Below are 24940 nucleotides of genomic sequence, written 5' to 3' on the forward strand. Positions count from 1 at the left end.
GAAGTACACTGCTGAGGGGAGCAGCGGGCGGCAGGAGAGGCCTGCACGCCATGCAGGACCCTCCTCGGGTTGCCAGGGAGCAGCCGAGGATCAAACTGGCACCATGGAGGCTTTGGGCAGCTTCACAACCCAGCGCTCAACAGCTGTGCCACCACGGAGGCCCTTCAATTTTTTTAAAGATTTATTTATGTATACAAGAACTGGGGTACAGGCCAGAGATACAGGAATGGGGTTGAGAGGATTCATCAGAGACAGAGTGGGGAACAGAACAGGTGGATCAACTGAAATACACTGCTGAGGGGAGCAGCGGGAGAGTCAGGAAAGGTCTGCTGCACCATGTGGGTTGCTCCCTGGCTGGCCGGGTATTGAACTTATGCTGCAGAGGCTGCGGATTGCTTCATAGTATGGTGCTTAACCCTTTGCACCACCAGGGAGGCCCTCTGTGTGCTAATATTTATATATGAACTTGGGGTAACAGGAAAAATACACAAATAGTGACTCTGATATGACTAGTGATAAAAACAAGATGAAACTGGTCACTAGATATATAAATATATATATATAAATATATATATATATATTACTTATTGCACCAACAGAATCTTCCAACAGCCCCTCTCTCACACTATAATTCTCTTCTCTATAGAAGATCCCATTCACATACAGGAATTTTTGAATCACAGATAAACCTGAGTGTTAATTTTCAGAGTTTCAGAAAAGCAGAGCTGAGACCCAGACTTAAGACTCACAAAACTGGCCTCCCCTGGTGGCGCAGGCAATTGAGCACAGTGCTGTGAAGCTGTCTGCAGTCTCTGCAGCACCGGTTCGATCCCGGCCAGTCAGCAAGGGTCCCACATGGTGCAGCAGACCTCTCCTGTTGCGCCCACTGCTCCCTTCAGCAGTGTATTTCATCAGTCTGCCTATTCTGTTCCCCACTCTGTTTCTGGGGAATCCTCTCACCCTCCCATGCATCTGTACCCTGGTTTTTGTATAAATAAATAAATAAATCTTTAAAAAAAAAAAGAATCACAAAACTATTGCTTACCATGCCTATGACTTTTACTGAGGGTAAATTATGATTTATTTAAATATTATTTAAATATTGTGAACTATTAAATAATATTTGTATATATTTATCATTATGGTTATACAGAATATATTTGAAGCTATGACTAAATATGTGATTTTCATGTTAAGCATTATATGAAAATGTTTCCAAAAGATCTAAATAGTCTCATAGATTTACCATTAAAGAAATTAGGCATGTCTCCCAAAGAAAAATAACTTGTGAAAATAGCTTCAGAGCAAAAATAGAAAGAGGGTTTTTCTCTTGAATAAAAAGCAAGTCTGATGTTTTTTAAAAAAGAAAACAAAATGCAGGAACACAATTGTCATAACCGAAGCTAAAGGTTCTTTCTACCCAATAATTTTCCATGTCTTATTTTGTACCCTGACTGAAACACAAAAAGGGCAAGACTTTCATGCTGCTTGTCAAGTGGATACCTCCTTCAGAAATTCACTACTTAAGAAAAAGTTGTGTATTCAAAGGTACAAACTTCCTGTATAAAATAACTACATCATGGGAATATAATACAAAACATGAAAACTACAGCTTGAAAAACTGCATTGTATATTTGAAAGTTGCTAAACAAGTAGATACTAAAAGTTCTCATTGCAAGAAAAAAATGTATAACTGTGCAGTGAAGCATGGTAACTAGACTTACTGTGGTGACCATTTTGTATTATGTACAAATATCAAATCATTACATCACATACCCGAAGTTAAGATAGTGTTATATCCCAATTATATCAAAATTTTAAAAAAACTAAATTAAATTTTTAAAAGAGGAAAATAACTTAGGAGTTTTCAGAGAAAATACTTCTACTTCTAAAAGTAGAAAGCATTCAGAGCCCAAGGTATCCTGTACTAATAATCGATATCCCAGGTTCATTAATAAGTCGCTTTGGTTTAATTCTGGTTCTACATCTCTGTTGTATGCCTCATGGAAACCACCTCATCTCTGACCATTCATTTTGAGAGAAGGAACTTCTGGCTCCAAAAATCTATAACTGAGTTGCTGACAAGGAATGTACTTTTTGAAAGTTCTTAATTAATTTAATTAAAGACACACATATAAGAACGCTGTATCAACAATGTTCTAGAAATAACTGAGAAAACCCATTTGATCTGAAATCACAAGTCTGCAGGAGGTTAACTTGGGCTTTCATCTCAATAAGAGCATTTCTAAAAAGCTTCTGTACAGCAAAAGACACAATAACCAAGATGAAGAGACACCCCACAGATTGGGAGGAAATATTTGCACTACACAAAGAGCTTACACAACTCAACAAAATCAAAATAAAGAATCCAGTCATAAAGTGAGCAGAAGAGCTAAAAAGACACTTCTCTGAAAAGGAACTACAGAAACCTAACAGGCACATTAACAAATGCTCGGGGCCTCCCTGGTGTCATAGGTGTTAAGTCTCAGAGCTACCACCACATGGCCTGAGTTCAATTCCTGGCCAGGGAGCTAATACCCACATGGAGCAGCAGACCTCTCCTTTCTCAACCGTTTGCTCCCCTTACCAGTGTATTTCAGTAGATCCACCTGTTCTGCTCCCACTCTGTCTCTGGTGAATCCTCTCACCCCCCATACCTCTGACCTACACCCCAGTTCTTCTATAAATAAATAAATAAATAAATAAATAAGAGCATTTCTTTGTTATGTTGGTTATTTTCCTAGTCGCTGACTTGTAATTAGACCACAGTTCTTGAAAGTACATGAAGTGACATTAGCTTAAATACTAAGATCACATGCACTATATGCTACTGTTTAGCAGGTTAATTAAATTACCTTCTATAAAGGTGAGAATTTTAACATTTTCAAAGTCAGTTTTCTGTAATTTTTCACATCAAAAACAAAGATAAAGGATATTTGTGCAACTAGGATCCTTTCTAATATTATGCTATGAAAACTAAAGATGGAGAGGCTCTGCTTACAACATATGAAATTGTGTGGCTAAAAGAATAAAATGTCATTTGTCCATATATCTATCTGAAATGATCAAGGAGTAGGCAACTCAGGAAATATTTAGTACATAGCTCTGCCAGAAACAGAAATGAGCTAAATAAGGTCAAGAATTAACTCTGTTAGAGCAGTTGTTCTTATCCTTGGCTACACATCAAAATTCCTGGGCGGTTTAGAAAAATCTCAATGCCAAGGACTCCCTTAGACCAACTAAATCAGAATCTCCAGAGGTACACTCAGATATCAGTTTTGTTGTTAAATTCCTCAAATAATTCCAGTATGCAACCAAGACAGAGAAATTATGGCTGGAGAACAATATTGGCAGTATATTTATTATCCAGACTCAGAATGCATAGTAAAGTAATTCAGTGCTTTTAAAGTTATGGTTAAAAGATCTATGAAAGCTTCCTGAGAAAAGTAGGCTTAAGGCAGAGTTCTGAACTATGGGTAGTTAGAAAAGGTACATTGTATATGTGTGGGATATTTATGTAGGTCGAGGGGGTGCATACTAAGTATGGAGGCAATGTACCCTAAAATGTAGGTATAGCAAAGGACATGGGGCAATTGCAAATCAGAGCTAAAATTAACACATATAACAGTTGAACTAGACATGCAACACCATTAGGATCACTATTTGATATGCCATGAAAGGGAGAAAACAAGACCAATCTATACCTTTGCAGGCTGCTACTGTAACACTCCTGGTTTTGTCCATCACTCATCTCTTTGACATTATCTGTAGAGGTTTTTCAGTTCAATCTCTTCATTTCCTTCTTAATTCTGACCAGTAAGTAGTTCATTAATTATAACAGATAATATTTATGAAGGGTTTAATCTTTGCCAAGCACTATGCTAACTGAGCTTTTTATTTACATGAAAACCTTCTGAAATATGTCTTAGTGTCTTGATCTCTATCTCTTTCAGATAAGGAGGCTGAGGCCTAGGCAAATAAGTAGCCAAAGTATTCATTGGTGGGAGTACAAAATGACAAATGACATTTGTGTGGTTAAAGGAAAAAAAAATCACCTATATTCCCACCTGTAAGAATCAAGTAATAGTCAACTCAGCAAGCATTTGGTACACAGCTCTGCAAGAAACAGCTCCATATGCTAAATAAGGTCAAGAATTAATTCTCCTTTTGCTTTATACCATTTATAGCCTATTCCCCCATGGCTGCTTCTCTTTTCTCTCTCCTCTTCCCTCTCTCTCTATCTTCCTATATGCACACTCTTATACACACACATAGACACACATTAAAATGAGAGAGGGATGAAAAAGGCAATGAAACATATTGAGGACAGATGCCCACATTTATTTGCATGAGTATATTGACTCTTTCAGGGAGGAATGTTGATGCAAGTCAAGAGATTTGTGCAAAAGGCACTATGAAGTCTCTAAGACAGGTATATTAACACCCATGATTTTCTGTGGATTCACACACTCCCAAGACCCATGACCTCTGATACTTTCATTTCTCTAACTGATCTTGAAAGAGAAAGAAAAGTGTAGGAAGAAGGTGATTTAGAGTCATCACTTGGGCACCCAGAATGAGGCGCTGCTCCCCTTGTTCCAATCCTTCCATGTTTGTGGTCATCCTTAAATCTTCAAATCCTGGACTTATCCAGAGTCCATCAACCAGAGGAAGTTGGAGCAAGAAGAGAAGAATTTATATATGTAGAGAGAGGAAGAGAGGCAGCTGTGCTACCATACTCCAACTTGAAAGTATTTTATATTTTAGACTTCAGGCACATAGTTTTATATTTGGCTGATAGTATTTCATCTTCTGTAACAAAAACCTTGGCACACTTTACATGCCTGCATAATTTCCTAAATTATCCTCAGTGACTTAGCATATTACCAGTTAAGGATTTTTTAATATAGTTGGACATTTCCTTTACCCTCTCCATGACAGAAATATTTGTAAAAATTGCTATAGATAATGAGCCTATTTCTTGATCCAGGAAAGTAACCTGTATTCCAACATTTTATTCTCTTCCCTTAACAAGTCAATCATGGTCACTTGATTAGAAGCAGAAACTGGTTAAAGATCATATGAAAATTTAAGGCAACCCTTAGGGTTTTCCCTGTTATTCTGAAGAAAATGAGATTAAGACATATGACTAAAGGCAGCTGAGGGTTCCAATTCTTTGTCTATACATGTTACACAAGTTCCTCTCTGAATGAGATCATCATGAAACTGAAACCAGCATGAGAACTAATATGGATAATGTGAGGCACATAGTAGGAGAAATATTCAAAAATGTGAAAGCCAATAAGACACTTTAGAGAAAGCTATCAAACAAAGAAAATGAGAATTCTTCATCAATAATTTTATTTTAAATTAAGCAGTGTTTTTTACTTAGACAACTAAAATTTAACTGTTAAATTATCATTAAGGGTAAGATAGTTCACAATGGGCTATAACATAAGTTTTAGATATTCTCTGATCGTAAAGAAAGACTTGGTTAATGAATGATTACATTAATTAAACACACAATTCAAAAAATAATTCGCTATTGTTATTTTTACCTGATTGCCAAAGAGGTTGAATCCATTAATTGCTTCTAAAGCTGCTTTTGCTAGACCAACAGAGCTAAAAGAGAAAAGGAAATACCTTATAACTCTAATATATCTGGCTACAAAATAAGAACCATTACCTGATGAATATTCACGAGCAAGATTCTTTATTAACACTTATAACAACTTCCATAAGAAGAATAATGTCTAAGAGACTTCAATCTGACATTTCACTATTTTAATTTTTCTTTTTTTATAGCTAGTAATCTTCTGGGGAAAATATTTCCAAGTTCACCTTGATCTAGACAAATGGTCATACTTTTGATGGAAGTAGTTTTAGTTCCAATATCATTTGTACTCATTAACTGAAGAAAAAGGGAAGATGAACTTTAGAGGAAGGTATATTATGATGACATGTGCTCAGGGATAACCACTATCAGTTCATAGCAGCGTAAGAGAGTGTTTCTGATGTCAACTTAGAAACTTTAAAAAGATCTTGCATGTCATACATTTACCATAGAGTACAGTTAAATGTATCCCTTAAAATGCTCTTTGCTTGGGGCCCAATAAAATAAGGATTATTTTATGGTCACAGAATTACTGATTACCACACCTCTCATTTTTTTTATATATCTTCTCTTTGTAACAAAATGTGTACTTCTTTGACTCTCAAATGCCACATACAATTGGATTGGAAAATGAGAAGACCTAAATTACATTAAAAACATGAATGTCATCTTATAAATATCAACCTTTAAATATTTTAGGACTAATATTCAGTTTATTTTTACTTAATCGGATTTTTTCTCATTTTTACTCAAAGCAAATGTATACAAAAATATAATTTAAATGTAAATATGTAGGGCTTTCCTGGTAGCACAGGGGTTAAAATCTCAGTGCTATCAAGCTACTGCTAAGCACTGTAGCATGAGTTAGATCCCTGTTCAGAGAGCTGATCCATATATGGCTCAGCTGACCATTCCTGTGTCGCCCCCTGCTCCCCTTAGTAGTTACTTCAGTAGATCTGCCTGTTCTGCTCCCCCCTCTGTTTCTGGTGAATCCTCTCATTCCCTGCACCTCTTGCTAGAGCCCAGTTCTTATATGCATAAATAAAAAAATAAATCTTTAAAAATAATAAAATTAAATATCTATCATCATTTTAGATCTTCTCTATAGTGGTGATTATCAATGTTTGGTTCTCAGAATTACCTGGGAAATTGTTAAATATGCCAGTTCGCATTCTTCACTGGGAGTGGGGCCCAAAAACCAGTATTTAAAAGTCTTTCAGATGCTTGAATGTACTTTAAATTTAAGAATCACAGATATAAGCTACTCAAAGGATCATGATCTACATTTTCTATAGGTTATTTATATGAGATGTTCCCAAGTAAGCATTATTTTTATTATAGAACAGTAAATACGTGGGAAACTTACTGTAAAATACATGAATAGAAAAGTGGAATGGATGTAAGTTTCCCTATTCCTCATACAAAAAGGCTCAGAAAGATGAAAAGCAAACTGGTCAGGACCTCGGCAGTCTCAGAACAATACTGAGGTAAGTTTCCTGAGTTTCCTTTTTGCCTCCATCTACCAGATTTAGAGCTGAAAAAGCCAACAAGCAGGAGATGTTAGCAGGTGCATACAAAAAATCCTGCAATGTCTAGCCAAAGGACCAGGAAAAGGGCAACCTAACAAAACAGAAAACCTTTGGATAATAACCACTCAGAAAAAAATGTGACCCAACCCCAACCCTCTCCTGTGCAGGCTGAGTGGGAAACCTAGACTTCTATATTCACAAGTCTATAAGGAGGAATCATGCTCAACCCCCAACTCTCTCACCAATGATGGTACCAAAGAATTCCTAGGAGGAAGTCATAGCATTCATTCCTGATGGGTGTTACCAAGTCACCTCCCTCACACACACCTCAGTGTTAGCGGATACCACAAATAGAGGCATGATTCCACAATATACCCCCTACAGTAATAAGGTGAACATTCCCTTCCTGTTGGTGAATATCCCCCTCCTGCTGGGATAGTGTCAAAGGAAGTCAAATGGAGGGTCAGTACTTTCAATAATGACTAGCTATAAAGAAGTCACACAGCCATAGAGACAAACTAAGAATCAGTAATGAAGGATTCTGATGTTTCCAGACAGGGAGGTCTCAATAGAGGCTTATTGGGACATTAGGCATCCCACCCAGGCCAAGAAGTAATGAGGAGTCCCTGTTTTGGGCACTCGGAAAAAAAAAAAAAAAAAAACCTGGTCTGACATTCTCATTTGGCAATACTGGAGTGATACCTCTGTCCCCTTCCCTTGCCAGAGTGGTATCAAAAAAATTACGGCTGAAATAGAAAGTCAAGATAAGATTCATGGTCTTTACAACATGATGTTCATAATATCCATGTGTCAATCAAAAACCTCATCATAACTAAAACCAGTAAGATCTCAAGTTGGATGAAAAAAGACAATCAATAGATTCTAACACTGATATGAAAGAGATGTTAGATTTATCTAAGATTTTTAAAGCAATCAGTAAAAATTCTTCAATAAGAATAATGATTATTTCTGAGACAAATGAAAAGATACATAAACCTCAGCTAAGAAATAGAAAGTTTCAGCAAACTTTTTAGAACTGAAAACACAAAAATTGAAAAAAAAAAAAACAACTCAGTAGATAAGATCAATGGTAGAATGGAGGACAAAGAAGTAAATAATAACTGAACTGGAAGATAAAACAAGGAAAATAAAGAACACAAGAGAGAAAATAACCTGAAGAAGAAAGTGAAAAGACCATCAGGGACTTGCAGGGCAATGACAAAAGATCTAACATTAATATTATTGGACTCCATGAAGGAGAGGAGAAAAAGGGCAGAGCTTAAAAACAAATGTTTAAAATAATGGCAGAAAAATTTCAACTAGCAAGCAACAAAAAGCTTTATCTCCCTCCCTACCATGTAAGGACCTAGGAGGCAGTAATCTATATGCCTGGAAAAACTTCTCACCAGAGAATTGAACAGGCTGGCACCTTCACACTGGATTTTCTAGACTCCAGATTTTGTGAATTTATTTCCTGTTATTTAAGTTAGCCAGTACAATGTTATGGTAGTGCAAGCTGACTAACACAATTCTGTATTAGTCAATTCTGCATTATACAATTGAATACAAATCTTTTTCCAAATGCCCACGGACATACAGAACGTTTATCTTATCTTGGACACACACCCACACACACTCCAAAAAATAACTGTCAAAATGTAAAAGAATTGAAACCATACTGTGTTATTTGACCACAATGGAATTGAACTAGAATCAATAACAGAAATAGAACAGGAAAATTTTCCAATACTTGTAATCAAAACAAAATTCTTCAATATAATCAACATGGGTCAAAGGATGTCTCAAATGAAATTCAGAAGTACAGTGAATTGAATGACATGTAACAGCAAAGTTCAAACAGTTCTGAGAGGGAAATTTACAGCACAGAGTGTACATAGAAGAAAAGGAAAAGAGCCTCAAGTTAATTATCTAAGCCTCAACCTAAGGAGGTTAGGAAAAAAAAATCAAAATAAATTCAAAGAGGGCCTCCCCTGGTGGCGTAGCAGTTGAGTGCTGGGCTGCAAAGCTGCCCGCAGCCTCTGCAGTGCTAGTTTGATCCCTGGCCAAAAGCGAGGGTCCCACATGGCGCAACAGACTTCCCCTGCCGCGCCTGCTGCTCCCCTCAGCAGTGTATTTCGTCAGTCTGCCTGTTCTGTTCCCCGCTCTGACTCTGGTGAATTCTCTCACCCTCCCATGCTTCTGACTGTACCCAGTGCTTGTATAAATAAATAAATAACTCTTAAAAATAAATAAATAAATGCAAAGAAAACAAAAGGAAATAACAGATAAAAGCAGAGATCATTGATACCCAAAAACAGAAAAATCAATGGAAAAAAAATAACTGCTTCTTTGACAAGATAATGAAGATTGACAAACCTCTAGCAAAACTGACAAAGAAAGCAAAAGACACAAATAATCAAAGGAACAAAATTTGAGCTATCATTACAAACACTATACAATATACCAAAAGAATAATAAGAAAATACTATGAGAATTCTACATACATAAAATTGACAACTTAGAAGAAATGGATCATGTCTGGAAAATCAAAAATTACCATTACTCAACCAATCCAAAATAGATAATTCAAATAGCCTTATAACTATTAAAGAAATTGAATCCATAATTTAAAAATGGTCAGAAGAGAAATCTCCATGCCTATATGATTCATTAAAGATTTCTACCAAACATTAAAAGAAAAGTTAAAGTGGGAATTTAATGGGGACTAAACCTGAGAAGAGAAAGCATACATTGTACAAAAATGAAGAATGATGTGAAATATATAAAGAATAAATAAATTTTTAAAAAATTAAAAAAGGAAAAATTAATGTGAATCCTATATAATTTCTTCCAGAAAATAGAAAAGGAACTACATTGGAGTCCATTATTTAACATTGCATTGGAGCTCTAGCAGGTAGTAAGACAAGAAAAGGAAATCAAAGGAATACAGTTCAGAGGGGAAGAAATAAAATTGCCCCTATTTACAAAAGACATTATTATATATTTAAACTTGTACCAAATTTCTTTTTTAAAAAACTCCTAGAATAAGTAGGTTCAATATATTCAAAGATACAAAGGTCAACATTAAAGAATTTATTTTTATACATTAACAATGAATACATGGAAGCTGAAATTTAAAATATAGTACCTTATTAAGGAAAAAAAAATGAGATGAAATAATTAAGTGTAAAGGTACCAAAACATGTATAGGACAGCCATACTGAAATGATCGTGCTGAAGAAATAAATCAAAGGTGATCTATATAAATGCAGACAATATATTCATGGAATTAAAGACAACATGGTAAAGATGTCAAGTTCTATCAATTCCAGCAAGATACTTCATATACAGACAAGATTATTCTAAGATACATATGGAAAATCAAAGTAACCTACAATGCTCAAAACAATTTGGAAGACAAATAAGAAGTGGGATGAATAAGTCTACCCAATTTCAAAACTTATTACATAGCTAGAGTAATCAAGTCTGTGTGGGTTGGCAGAGGGTTAAACAAATAGAATCCAGAAAGAGAATGATGCAAAAATATCCACTTTACTTTTAACAAGGACACAAAGGTATTTCAATGTAGGAAAGATAGTCTTTTTTACAAATGCAAATGAAAAGAGTGAAGATGGTGGAAGACAGGATCCTTGAGACATCACTTCCCTCAGAAATATTAAGGATAAGCACTCAAAGGAGCAGCCAGAGAATAGAGTAGGGGAAGTGAGGATAGAGTAGGGGAAGTGAGGATCAGTGTTTCAGCAAGAAAGAGAGCCAGAAACCACTGGAAAGCAAAGGAAAGACTGAAAAACAGTAAGTCAGAAAAGGTTCAAGTTCATTAGAAAGGCTGTGGGCTCTTCCTTCAACAGTCCTGCGGGCTGTTGCACTGGGAAGAAGAAAGCATAATTCACTGTGAGAACACAGTCTGTTTGCTAGTTGAACAAGAGACATCCAGGGGACCAGAGACCAAGTTCAGTAATGGAGAGAGCCACATGGTTAAGCCAGCATGTCTCTGGGCTCTGAAGATTGTCTGTGACTATCCAGCAGCAAGCAGGAAAACACTTCCCCCTACCCCACTGAGACCCCTAGTAAGATCTCCACTCTGTACTTACTGGGATGGCTAGATGAGGCCACAATGAACTGGGTCAGCTTGGGGCTTCTTCAGGAGTGCCACAGAGCATGTCATACACGTAGACATTTTTGCAGTGGGGTTCTATACCATGAGCTTTCCAGAGACAGAAGATGTGGCTACTACTCTTCTGCCAGCTCATAAACTCTGCTTATACTCACAAAGAAAGCATAAGCACGGGCACTTGTCTAGCTCTACAGTAAGGGAAAGAGCAGCCATATTTTCTCATAAACATTTTCAACAGGGGGCTTCAGGATATCAGTTTTTTTTTTTTTTAAAAAAAAGATTTATTTATTATTTATGCATACAAGAGCTAGGGTACAGGCCAGAGATGCAGGGGGTGAGAGGATTCACCAGAGACAGAGTGGGGAACAGAACAGGCAGATCTGCTGAAATACACCGCTGAGGGGAGCAGTGGATGAGACAGGAGAGGTCTGCCTCACCATGTGGGTTACCCTGGCCAACTGGGGATCAAACTTGTGCTGCAGAGGCTGCAGATTGCTTCACAGTGCGGTGCCTAATCCCTTGTGCCACCAGGGAGGCCCCCAGGACATCAGTTTTAGAAAGACTCAGGAAACTCTGCACCTGTGACCAGTGTATGTAGTCAGAAAAATATGTAACCACAGGGAACAGAGACTGCAAATAAAGGGTTTCCTGATTGCCAGTAACCAGGGTGGAATGTCAGGAGAGGTACCCACCTACCCTCCACCATAGTGCTCTCATAGCTGTCCTCTGAAGAGTCTAATATGCTACTGCTGGAGAGTGCAAGATTCCAGAGTGGGGGGGGAATGGGCAGCAAAATGGTGACACACACATGAAGAGAGAGAATACAAGGCAACTTGAGACCTCAAGGGAACATGTCACCACAAGGAGGAAATAACTTTAGAACTCAATCACAAAGATGTGGAAAATCTTATCTTCCAATCAGGCAGAGAGTTCAAAATTGCCATAATGAAGAAGTTTTAAAAATGGAAGAAAACTCAGCCAATGCAGAAAAAAATTAATGACTTGAGAAATAATATTAATGAATTTAGAAACTGAAAATTTTAAATGAAAATAAGGAAATAAGAAAAATAAGGAAATGGAAGCTTACAAAATGATCAATAGATGAGATCAAAAACAATCCCACAGAAAGCTGTGGAAGCAGACTAAATTAAAAGGAGGACCAAAGGTAGACGGCAGATCAGGTGGAAGAAAGCGACATACACAGAAAACAGAATGAAGAAACACTCTGAATCTATCCAATTCCATTAGGACAGGCAACAATATAAAGATACTGTGATTCCCAAAAGATAGAAAGAAAATGGAACAGACAATTTATTTAAAGAAATAACAGGGGAAAACTTCCTTAACTGGGAAAGGAAATATACAAGTCATGAGGCTTAAATAACCTGATGCCCTGAGGGTTCCTGTTAGCCCTCAAAGCAGAAACACTCCCATATATTTAACTGAGTAAATCAGCAAACCTCCACTTACAGTGTGAGATATAAGTGTTATTAAGACTATTTCCAGAGTTTTGAAATATGAGAGAAAGTAACTTGTTCAAAAGGTGAAAACACAAATAATTCTGCACTAGAAGAGATACACGATATAGCTTGTCCAAGGTTCTATTTATAACAAACGATTCAAAAAGATAGCTAGAGTTTATCGTTTTTAATTGCTGAATAATATTCCATTGTGTATATATACCATATCTTCTTGATCCAGTCATCTATTCTGGGGAATTTCGATTGTTTCCATAGCTTAGCTATTGTAGATAATGCTGCTATAAACATAGGGGTGCAGGTGCCCTTTTGAATTAATGTTTCTGTGTCCTTTGGGTAATTACCTAGGAGTGGAATTGCTGGATCATATGGAAGCTCTATCTTTAGTAGGCTGAGGAATCTCCACACAGCTTTCCATAGTGGTTGGACCAGTTTGCACTCCCACCAGCAGTGCAGGAGAGTTCCTTTTTCTCCACATCCTCCTCAACATTGGTTGTTGCTAGGATTTTTAATATGTGTCATTCTCACTGGTATAAGATGGTATCTCATTATAGTTTTGATTTGCATTTCCCTGATTACAAGTAATGTTGAACATTTTTTCATAAACTCATGCAATTTGCAGCAACATGGATGGAGCTGGAAGAGATCATGCTCAGCAAAATAAGCCAGAAAGAAAAAGAAAAATACCGAATGGTCTCACTCATAGCAGGAATTTAGAAAACCTAAATAAGGGACCAGGAAAAAGACTAATTATAATAAAGTGAAAATCAAAACCAACAAGCAACTATAAACCAGAGACATGGGGAGGGGAAGAGGAGGGATTAGGGTCAAAATAAGAGGGGTGCAATTGTTTGGGGAATATAACCAAAATGAAAATGCATACATTGTGCAAAAACAAAAAATGATGTAGGAATTATATAAAATAAAATATATTAATAAAAAAAATTTAAATGAAATAAAAAATAATAAAAAAATAAAAAGATAGCTAGAGAATAAATTTGGAAATTGTCTCCTAAAGGTATACAAAAGAAACCTGAACGAAAGTAAATATTGAATTCTTTCCATTTTAACATTCTTTCCTCATGCAAATGGTTTGAAAAATGGACTTAATTGAAATTCATAAATATGTTAATTTATTGGCAGTGGTTGTTTAAATCTCTGGCAACAGCAAGTTATTTAAAAATTCAAACACACTCCTAATACAATCTTCTATTTTACTGGTGAATATAATATATACATTGTGTAAATTAAAAATATTTTACTAGAAGAAGAAATTCACAAAATTAAATTATTGTGATTACGATTGAAGCTGTTAATAGTCGATGATTTATTAATAGATCATTTACCAATTTGATTCTGGAGAGGAGTAAAAGTAAAATTTGCTTGGAAGATAGCTTGCAATAAGATGATTTGTTGCAAAAATCAAGCCTTTTCTAGAAAACATGGTATTTGGGCTAAGTGACTTATAACACACCAGGGAATCCAAAAAATTAACTGGCAAGCATAGGAACTAAATTCATAATCTTCTGCTCAAGCACTATGTTTTCACTTCCTGATCTACCCAATGAAACTTTCTGAAAGAATATGGACTTTATGGTACTGCAGTTTTAATGGATGTTCATGAATTGTATAGTATGGTAAAAATATATAAAATGAAGCAGAATTGATGGATAGTTGCTTCTATCATAGTTAAATGACTAGAACATCAAAAAAAGACTTACGGAGACTAAGTAGTTACTTTAAATGCGAAGCACTGTATGGAATAAAATTGTCACCAAAAGCATCTTAAGCTGAGTAAAGTGGTACAATGATGGTTACTTATCTGATATTTTAGTGATGGCTTTTTTTTTTTATTGGAAAAGCCAAGAGAATAGAATATAAAGCCATAAAAAGCCTCAAAAACTAAGATTTAAATTCTCTTTGCTTCTACAGTCTCCTTTATCTTTGCCTTTAACAAAGTAAAGAAAGGAAATTATGCTGATAAATGTAAAGTTCTGTTTAGGAGTTAATGTAGATATATGTCCACATTACTGAATTATTAAGTAAAATTTTACTTTTTGCTCCCCAATTGCGAAAAATTCAGTTAGGTTAAGGGTTCGGTTAATATTTTATAGAAGACTCATCCATTCTCCAATGGAAAAAGCTCTGGTTAAAGGCAGCCCCAAGGAGTAGGAATATCTTTACATAAATGAGGAGGGGAAAATATAAAGATTAAAATACTTGAATTAAACTTGGAGCAGTAGAGAAGACTTACTTGAATATGAAACACTAGGGGTTTAAGAATTAGTGCTACAAAAAAGAGTTGTACCAAAATGATATAAATGTAACTAAACAAATAATATGTGAATTTAAAATGTATAGGCCTTTGTTAAAATAAATACTGACTGAACAAGAGAAAAGAGAATTATCTGTTAAAGTTCCAGATACTAGAGGAAAAATTGGAAAGGGCATGTTGCTTGAGAAGTCAACGGAAAAATCAGGGAAGCAGCATATGGCTTCTTAGGAAACATTTTAAGGAAATGATATTGAGCTTATAGCCAAATGGACCCTTTTATTAAAGTCCTGAAAGGGGTGAAACGATTGCTTGAATGGGGTTCAAATAAACGTACTGAGACCACTTTAGAGAAAACTTCTGGGGCCTCCCCTGGTGGCGCAGCATTGAGCCTGGGCTGCAAAGCTGCCCGCAGCCTCTGCAGCGCCGGTTCATTCCCCGGCCGCCGGTGAGGGTCCCACAAAAAAAAAAAAAAAAAAAAGAAAGAAAGAAAACTTCTGGGCTTACCTAGAAATACTAAATAATTCAAGAACCTGGAGTAAACAAAATACCCTTAAAACACATTCACCACGAGTTCATACCCCACTGTTCTTTCAATTTGAGGAAAACTTAAGACTTTTTAATATGACATGATACAGTAAAAGCAACTTTCTTTCAATTTGCCAACCCCTGGCATCCAGTTCTGATTCTAGTACCTACAGTTTCATTATTAAAGGAAGTGGAGGGAATCGCAAAACCTAAATTTTAGTTTCCCTCTGTATAAAAGACAGTAATGTTCTCCAGTTGGCCAAAATAAAAAATATTCTGTAACTATACGCCACAGATTGGCACTATTAAAGGATAACTTTGTATAGATACTGAAGAGGGAACATATTACATCAGAATTCTGTGTGTATGTTTGGGGAACCCAGGGGCAGTAATCTTTGACCTGGGTAGAGCTTAGAAGATGTGTCCAGTGTGGCAAAGGAAGGAAGGGATATTTACCAACGCAGTCACTATAGCCAAAGCATTAGTGAGTATCTGGGCAATAATGATACTCTGTTCACTCTGCTTCCTGCTCTAAGGAGTAGTGTAAGCACAAAGATGAAGGAGAATGACAAAGAAAGTCAAAAGGAAAAGGGCAGCATGAGTACTTATAGCAAGGAAGACTATCCAATTTTAGGCTGTCTGAAATTATACGAATAGCTTAAGGATATTACACGAAACAATAAAGATGAGATCCAGCTAATCACAGAGAGTTCTGAAATGTATAACAGCAGCAATGGAGTATGAGTTGCAACTGATTCACTGGCTCTACATTTCACTACTCAGTTCTAAGTAAAGAAAAATATTGCCCCCCACCCCCCACGTCTGCCATCACTGTACCGATGAGTGCCGTGGGTTCCGTTCTTCTGCAGTTTCAAAACAGACCCTTCTGGCACCAGAGGTGACACTTCCAATACAGGTTTGTGGAGCACTGTGCTCAGAAACATTTGAAAAATAATGTTTAAAGTTCTTTTGGGGAATTGAAAGTGTCATATCATGGAAAATTAGAAGATGAATGTTAAATGTATAAAACCCATCATCCAAATCTAAACGGCAAACTTCATTTCCCATCCATCTGAATAAAATTGGCTGCTACAATTAAGATTAATTTTGCATGCAAAAGGTAGCAAAGAACATCACATAATGATCCTCCAAGTCTTGAAATAAAATCCTTAATGATTCAATTTAAAGATTGGCATCTCAGTTACAGGAAAACAAATTGGAGCTTTTGATTTTTTACTAGGGATCTTCCAACACCCTCAATCTAGGGCTAATGGTAACTTTTACTCAAGGTTCTTGCCGAGTTTACTACAGTTCTATAAATAGAAACATACCAATTCCAAATATTTTACATGGAAAATAATGTCAGTTAAAGCACATCATCACATTTGAAATGATTACTAAAAAGCAGAGAAGGGACCTGATACATAATAAACATTGAAAAGGTAGAAATTTTAAAATCACCTTATCTAATAAGAGTCATTTTCATATAATGTGACTGATAGTCCAGAATATTGAGAACTTACTTTGAATGATAGTTGAAATATAAGAATATATTCCTGTTTTCAGTATTTGCCTTAATGTGCTTACTGTTTGAACTATATTTTCCTACAAATTATTCCTCTTGCTAATTTCTTTACTCATTACTAGTATTTTATTCTATATTACAAAAATGCTCATATGAATCATAAAATTTATAGAAAAATATCTGCACATTACATATCTGGAGTTAATCAGAAAATCCTTTTTATTTCAATCTTTGTTATTAAAATATTCTGAAATAAATAAGTATACTTGTATTCAAGTAGTTATGCCATATATTCAAAAATTTTATGTAACATCTTTACAACAGCTCTGTAAGAGAAACTATCACTATTTTCATTTTATAGTCAGGGAAATTAAGGCATTGAGACATTACACAGCTAGCAACAGTCAGTTTTTAGTTACTAAATATGTTACATCAGCTCAATTTCTGTGTGTGTGATTAGTACTATGTATGTATTCTGTGTGATTAGTACTTCAATCATCACTTATTGTTGTTTACTCAAATCCACTGTACCACAGATCAAGATGCTGATCACACCTCTTAAAGAAAATACTCAATGTTAAGTTTTACATGATGGGTATGAGAGTCTATGATTAGGATAAAAATCAGCTCTATAAGACGGAAGGGAATTCTGCAACCAACGCATATACAATTGGTGTTTTACAAATTTAACGTACTTGATCTTTTAAATTGCATCATTACAGGAAGATAAGGAAAATGACTTGGCTGAGCAGAAAGGCCAAGCCTTGGATCAGAGGTTGATATGCATGTACTGACACCTAAGAAGGCTGGAAAAGATACCCTGTTCCTTTCCTGCATCTGCTTATGGGCACTGAGAACAGATTCCTGCTTTAATTTTAAGTGAATTTCATCTGCATCACACATAGGAAGAAAAAAAGAGATGAAAATTAACACCAATCTAATACTTTGATTTTTATTCATTTTATTCATATTCAAATTCCACACATTTAAATTAAAAAAGCACTCAGAAATCAGCAAATTACCTTGAATGTAGCTCTGTGCTGCCATTATTATATTTGCTTCCTCTTTCCCAGACACCATAATCAGGGACACGGTAAACTCTTTCAACACAAAATACAAGGTTTTGAATAAAAGAAACCTAAAAGAAAAGAAATGGAGCATAAAGACACATGAAATAACAGGATCTCGAGATACTAATAACAACAATTAGATACCATTAGAAATCCAAATACACACTTGTTTAACAATACTTTTTAACAACATTATTAAATTACTATGAGTACTGTTATAGCTGGTTTTTCTAAGATAAAGCTTAAAGTTAAAACCTAATACCATACAGTATAGAAATAAGATTTAAATCATCTCAATGCTCCAACTATAATTCTTTAATAATTCACTATTACTGTTCATGAGAACTTAAGAATTAAGAAAAACATAAAGCCTTTTAAACTAGATCATATTTCACATCTAAAATGTCCATATGAAATGTTAAATAAAATTTGGCAGATTAAAGGGTATATCTCAGTTTTACTATGAGTCAGTCCCATACTAGATCAACCTGAAGCCTATTACTCTCATAATCTATTAATTAGAGCCTATTAATCCCACAATCCTCCTGCCTTCTACAGGTTCCCATTCGTATAAAGTCAATGGAGCAAAAATAGTTTAACATATGGTGCTGGGCCAAATGGACATCCACATACAAAAAGAAAAAATAAATCTAGACATAGTCTGTATACCCTTCACAAAATGAACACAAAATGGATTATAGACTTAAATGGAAGAGCAAAATAATAAGTTCTACAGGGTAACAGGAGAAAATCTAAATGACCTTGGTTATGATGTAATCTTTTTAGTCATAACACCAAAGAAATTATTTATTAAAGAAAAAATTTGATAAATTGGATTTCATTACAACTAAAAATGTCTACTCAATGAAATACAATGTCAAGAGAATTAAAAGATAAGGCACAAACATGGAGAAAATACTTGCAGAAGACATATCTTGTAAAGCACATTATCCAAAACATATAAAGAACACTTAAAATTCAATAACAAGAACATAATCAACCCAATTTAAAAATGGAACAATGACCTTAACAGAAACTTAACAAAAGGAGATGAACATATGAAAATATGCTTTATATGTCATCAGGGAAGTGAAAACTAAAACAACAATCAGATACCACTGCACAACAATTAGAATGGCCAAAATCTGACAACATCAAATACTAACAGGAAATCTCTTACACTGCTGGTAGGAATTCAAAATGGTATACCCACTTTGGAATCGTTTGGCAGTTTCTTACAAAATTAAACATACTTGTAACACATGATCCAGCAGTCACATTCCTTTTCCTGAACTCTGGAGCTGAAAGACTTATAAACACATAAAAACTGCATTTAGATGTTTCTAGCTTTATTCATACCTGCCAAAACTGGGAAACAACCAAATGTCCTTCAGTAGGTAAACAGATAAACTATAGTACATCCAGACAATGAAATGTTATTTTAGTGCTTACAGGAAATTAGCTATCAAGTCATGAAAAGTGAAGGAAGGATCTTAAGTACATATTAGTAAGTGAAAGAAACCAATGTGAAAAGGTTGTACATTATAGGGGCCTCCCTGGTGGTGCAGGCTGTTGAGCGCCATACTGTGTAGCTGTCCGCAGCCTCTGCAGCGTGGGTTCGATCCTGGCCAGCCAGGGAGATTCCCACATGGCGAAGTAGACCTCTCCTGTCTCGACCGCTGCTCCCCTCAGCAGTGTATTTCGTCAGTCTGCCTGTTCTGCTCCCTGCTCTGTCTCTGGTGAATCCTCTCACACTCCTGCACATCTGGCCCGTACCCCGGTTCTTGTATTAAAATAAATAAATCTTTAAAAAAAAAGGCTGTACATTATATTAGTGACATGACATGGAAAAAGTAAAACATGGAGACAACAAAAAGATGAATGGTTGCCAGGAGTTGAGGGAGAAGAAGAGGCAGAGCACAAAAGATTTGTAGGGTAGGGAAAATATTCTCCATCATATTACTATGATGAATATAATGTACCTTAAGAGTAAACACTAAGGTAAACTGTTGACTTTGGGTGGTTATGTCTTTGTAGAATCATCCTTGCAAGCAAATGTAGACTTCTGTTGATTAATGTTTCTACTGGGGGAGATTATGTGTGGGGGATTGAGGGTATATGGGAACTCTCTAACATTCTATTTTTATAAACCTAAAACTGTTCTAAAAATAAAGTATAGGGTCTCCCTGGTGGCTCAAGGGGTTAAACACAGCACTATGAAGCTATCCAGCTCTGCCTCTGCAGCATGAATTCCATCCTCCCATGGGCCAGGTAGCTACCCCCATGACATAGCAGACCTCTATTGTCTCTCCCACAGCTCCCCTCAGCAGAGTATTTGAGTCAGTTTGCCTGTTCTGTTCCCAGCTCTGTCTCTGGTGAATCCCTCACCCTCCTGCACATCTGACCTATACCCCGGTTCTTGTATGCATGAATGGATGAATCTTTAAAAAAGAATTATTTATTTATGCAAGAAATGGGGTACAGGCCAGATGTGAAGGAGGGTGAGAGGATTCACCAGAGACAGAGTGGGGAACAGAACAGGCAGACTGATGAAATACACTGCTGAGGGGAGCAGCGGGAGAGACAGGAGAAGTCTGCCTCGCCATGTGGGCATCTCCACGGCTAACAATTGAACCAACATTGTAGAGGCTGCGGACAGCCTCACAGTGCTGCACTCAACTGCCTGCGCCACCAGGAAGGACCTCAATAAACATTTTAATTTAATTTGTACCCTCACCACACTACAGAACTACAGTTGCAAAGATTACTAAAACTATTATAAATTTGCCCAAATCCTACAAAATGTCTATCATCCATTCTTCCTATCACTTAGAAAATAGGTCACTTATATCTTCTTTAAAATTTCCATCCCCTGGATTGACACCCCCACCCTCCCTCCACTTGTCCTTTCTTCCTTCCACCCTAGTGGACACTCTTCAAAGTTCTGTGTTGTTTCCTGCATTACACATACCTCATGCCTCCAGAAAGCTCATTCATTATCACAATTTCAACAACAGACAGTGCTATAAAAGAAAGTACGCATGGACCAATGCAAAGGCAAGGACACTGCATATGAAAGATCTGGTACTGTTCTCAGCTATACAGTGAACTTGCTATGTGATACAATTAACTGTATAGCTATGTGATACATGAAAACCTAGCCGCACTAGGCCCTGGTCTCCATGAAAGGGAATAAAGTATTGCTCACGCATGTTTACAATTCTGTGAGTTGTAGCTCTGAATAATTACAACTCATACCTTTCTTTCTATAACCAATTATAACACATTTCCAAATGGATTTCCCACTACATTCTAAACTCTTCCATAGTTGGTAAGCAGTTCTCAATTCTGTTTTTCTCCATAAGATTACTGGTTTTCTAAGTTCTTGGTCTAGAAATATGGAAATGATCTTTGGTTACTGTGAGTCCTTTGTCCCCTCTATAAATCTGACACTCCAATTTTCTATTTTTCACATTATTTCTTTGGTCAAAAGTCTCATGTCTGACAATCAAATCCCCCATTATCTTCCCACTCTGGTCCTACGTGCCACTACATGGTGCTACATAAACCATAGGTTCCAGGTGGGCTGGTCAGGTTCAGTTTTGCTCATTTCTAACTGAAACACTTCTATGAATCTTTTTTCAGCCCCAGTTCAAACCTCCCCTCACTGGTGAGGCCTCTAACTTATTTCTCTTAATTAAAATTGCACATAAACCAAGACCACAGATTTAAATTTTCTTTGTTCATGTGTTCATTTTCTCCCACATCTAATTAGTATACAGGCCTACCATAGCTATTTGCAATATAAAAATCCCATACTCTGAAGCCAATTGTTTCATTCTTAACTCATTTGTCAGGAAAACTCAAAATTGACATGAAGTTATCTGCTTTACTTACCCTCTTTGTGTGAATATGCATACGTCTTATAAATGAAAATATATTGTTAATGGGGTATGCCTTACACCCTGATGAGATTTTTACATAAGATACACAGTATTTCTTTTTTAAAATAGAAAACATTCTGATATCTAAAACTTATCTGCTCCCAAAGCTTTCTTCAGATAAGGAATTGTGGATCTATATAACTTCTCTGACCTCAGAAATATATATTTTTTATGTTTCATACACAAAAGTAATACTAGGCTTCAGAATGGATTGGGTGCGTGGGGAGATACAAGATTACTAGAATATGAAAATAAAGATCTCTACTAATTCCAAGTTTAGGGCATTCTGTGTACTAACTTCAATTCTGACTCTAGTCCATGTATCCAGTGTTGCTCTTTGCTCCATTTTCACACCAATTTCTAGTTTGTGTTACCGTTACCTGGTATAGGCCAGGTGCTTGGGAGGGTGAGAGAATTCACCAGAGCCAGAGCGGGGAACAGAACAGGCAGACTGATGAAATACACTGCTGAGGGGAGCAGTGGGCACAGCAGGAGAGGTCTGCCGTGCCATGTGGGACCCTCGCCTGCGGCCAAGAATCGAACTGGTGCTGCAGAGGCTACAGGCAGCTTCGCAGCCCAGCACTCAACTGCTACACCACCAGGAGAGGCCCTAAGGCTGAGTATATTAAAAACATATATGCCAGGACAATTTGTGAATAAGAAAGTTCAGATATTATGGTGAAATCAGGTAAGAAGGACTGACATTACAAATGATCCAATAAAAATTCTTTAAAAATGCCTTAAATAAACATTCATCAATTAGACAATTCAAACCAAACACCAAGCTCTAAATTTAAATTATGGTTGAATTATACATGTTAAATTAGTAATAATGGCAAGAGGGAACTGATTTCTATTTGCTACTCTTTTCCTATTAGAAATGTTTCAGGCCCTCCCTTCATACTTCAAAAGCCAACTCTCTTCACTGTTTCAAAGGGCATTTGTAAATTAATTTTGTTTAAGTGAGATAAGCAAATACTGAAAGGTTTTTGTTCCTGCACCTTGCATTCATCCAAACGTTTAAAGGCATTTATGATTTCATACACTTTAATGTGACTAAGCCCTACATCAGTCAGCAATTGCTTAGGAGGGAAAAAGTAGCCTTAAGTGACTTCATATACACTTTCCCTGATACTCAAGGTTAAGAAGTTTTAGCCCTGGCACAATACCTACCTGCCAGAGCACATGCTACCAAACTGCCTGCACAGCAACCACCGCAGTAGGGCATAGGCCTGGGTGTGAAGGTAGTTTCCATCTCTTTCTCTTTCTCTCTTGCAGTGCTTTCAACAACAAAAAAACTCCATTCTTGACTTGCCTTCTGCTTTCATTTCTCCATTTTTTTTCTAATTCTTAATTCCTTATTTTGCTAAGTATTCCTAAACAAATATGATGCAAAATTCATGTTAATCAGAACCCCAGTCCTCACAGTAAAAGAAAGAAAGTTTAAAGACTAAATTCAAGTGTGTTGGATTTAGAGTAGTTGCTGCTGGTTAGGAGAGCCTTGTCAAAAGGCAAATCAGCTTTCTTTCTGTCAAGAGAAAATGAAATGGCCCAATATACAAATAATACTTTTCTCTTAAATTAACCTATTTGGGGGCAAAGATTTTGTACTAAATTTCTCACATCTCAAAATATTTGCTCTTTAATTGGGATATTTTTTTTCTTTGTTGAGTTATATGAATTTTTTGTAGATCTTCTACATTATCCCACTGTCGGATATACCATATGCAAATATTTTCTCCCATTTCATAGGGTGTCTTTTCATTTAATGACACTTTTTTGTGCTGCACAGTGTTTCAGTTTAATGTCATCCCATTTGCTTATTTCTGCTTTTGTTTCCCTTGCATTTGAGTCAAGACCCCAAAGTTATCTCTGGAGCCAAAATTATAGTGTTTTGCTTATATTTTGTTCTATGTACTTTATGATTTCAGGTCTTACATTTAAATCTTTAATCCATTTTGAGTTTAATTTTTGTGTATAATGTCAGATAGTGGTCTAGTTTCATTCTTTTACATGTAGCTGCCCAGTTTTTACAACATCATTTGTTGAAGAGACTTTCCTTCCTCCATTGTACACTCTCAGCTCGTGTGTCAGAAATTAGCTGTTCATATATGTGAGGGTTTACTTTGGGCTTTCAATTCTATTCTGTTGGTCACTGCATTTAATTTTATTGATGCCATGCTGTTTTGATTATAACATGTCTGACTGTAGTATAGTTCGAAGTCTAGGAGTTCTGATAACACAATTTCTTTGTGAGAATTCAGTCCTCAATTCTGATGAGATTGATTGTCTTGGCTATTCAAGGTCTTTTGTGGTTTCATGTAAATTTTAGTAATTTTGCTCTATTTTGATGAAGAATGTCACTGAAATTTTGATAGGGATTGCACTGACTCTGTACATTGCTTTGGATAAGATGGTCATTTTTTTTTTCAATTTAGCTACTTTTATTTAGTGTCAAATCTTATTACTTCAGTTTTATTTGTATATTTGATTTTTGGTTTTTAATTTTTTTTATTTTTTTACATCATCGTTCATTTTTAAACAATATTTACTTCCCCCACCCACTCAGGTGTAGTCCCTATATGTTTATTGCAGCACTATTTACAATAGGTAAAACCTGGAAGCAACCCAAATGCCCAAAAATAGATGACTGGATCAAGAAGATGTGGTATATATATATACACGGTGGAATATAGGGGAACCAACTAAGACATTGGCGTAAAAAAATAATTACAGTACAAAACACAACAAAACAAAACAAGATGGTCATTTTAAAAATGTCAATTCTTCCAATCCATGAGCAAGATATATCTTTCCATTTCTTTGTGTCTTTTTCTATTTTTTT

General features: G+C 36.1%; 1 protein-coding gene across 5 annotated transcripts in view; it reads right to left on the reverse strand.

Moving 5' to 3' along the window:
- PHKB (phosphorylase kinase regulatory subunit beta) overlaps positions 1 to 24940 on the reverse strand; it is a 223376-nt gene that overhangs the window by 118705 nt on the left and 79731 nt on the right. For all 5 annotated transcript variants that reach the window (XM_037516321.2, XM_037516318.2, XM_037516317.2 and 2 more), the window contains 2 exons: positions 18104 to 18219; positions 5559 to 5622 (listed from right to left, as the gene is read on the reverse strand). In XM_037516321.2, the coding sequence (XP_037372218.1) occupies positions 5559 to 5622; positions 18104 to 18219 (180 nt within the window). The remainder of the gene's footprint in view (positions 1 to 5558; positions 5623 to 18103; positions 18220 to 24940) is intronic.

Source organism: Talpa occidentalis, unplaced genomic scaffold (genome assembly GCF_014898055.3).
Source record: "Talpa occidentalis isolate TD23 unplaced genomic scaffold, MPIMG_talOcc4v2.1 talOcc4.17, whole genome shotgun sequence".
In the NCBI taxonomy this organism is placed as follows: Eukaryota; Metazoa; Chordata; class Mammalia; order Eulipotyphla; family Talpidae; genus Talpa; species Talpa occidentalis.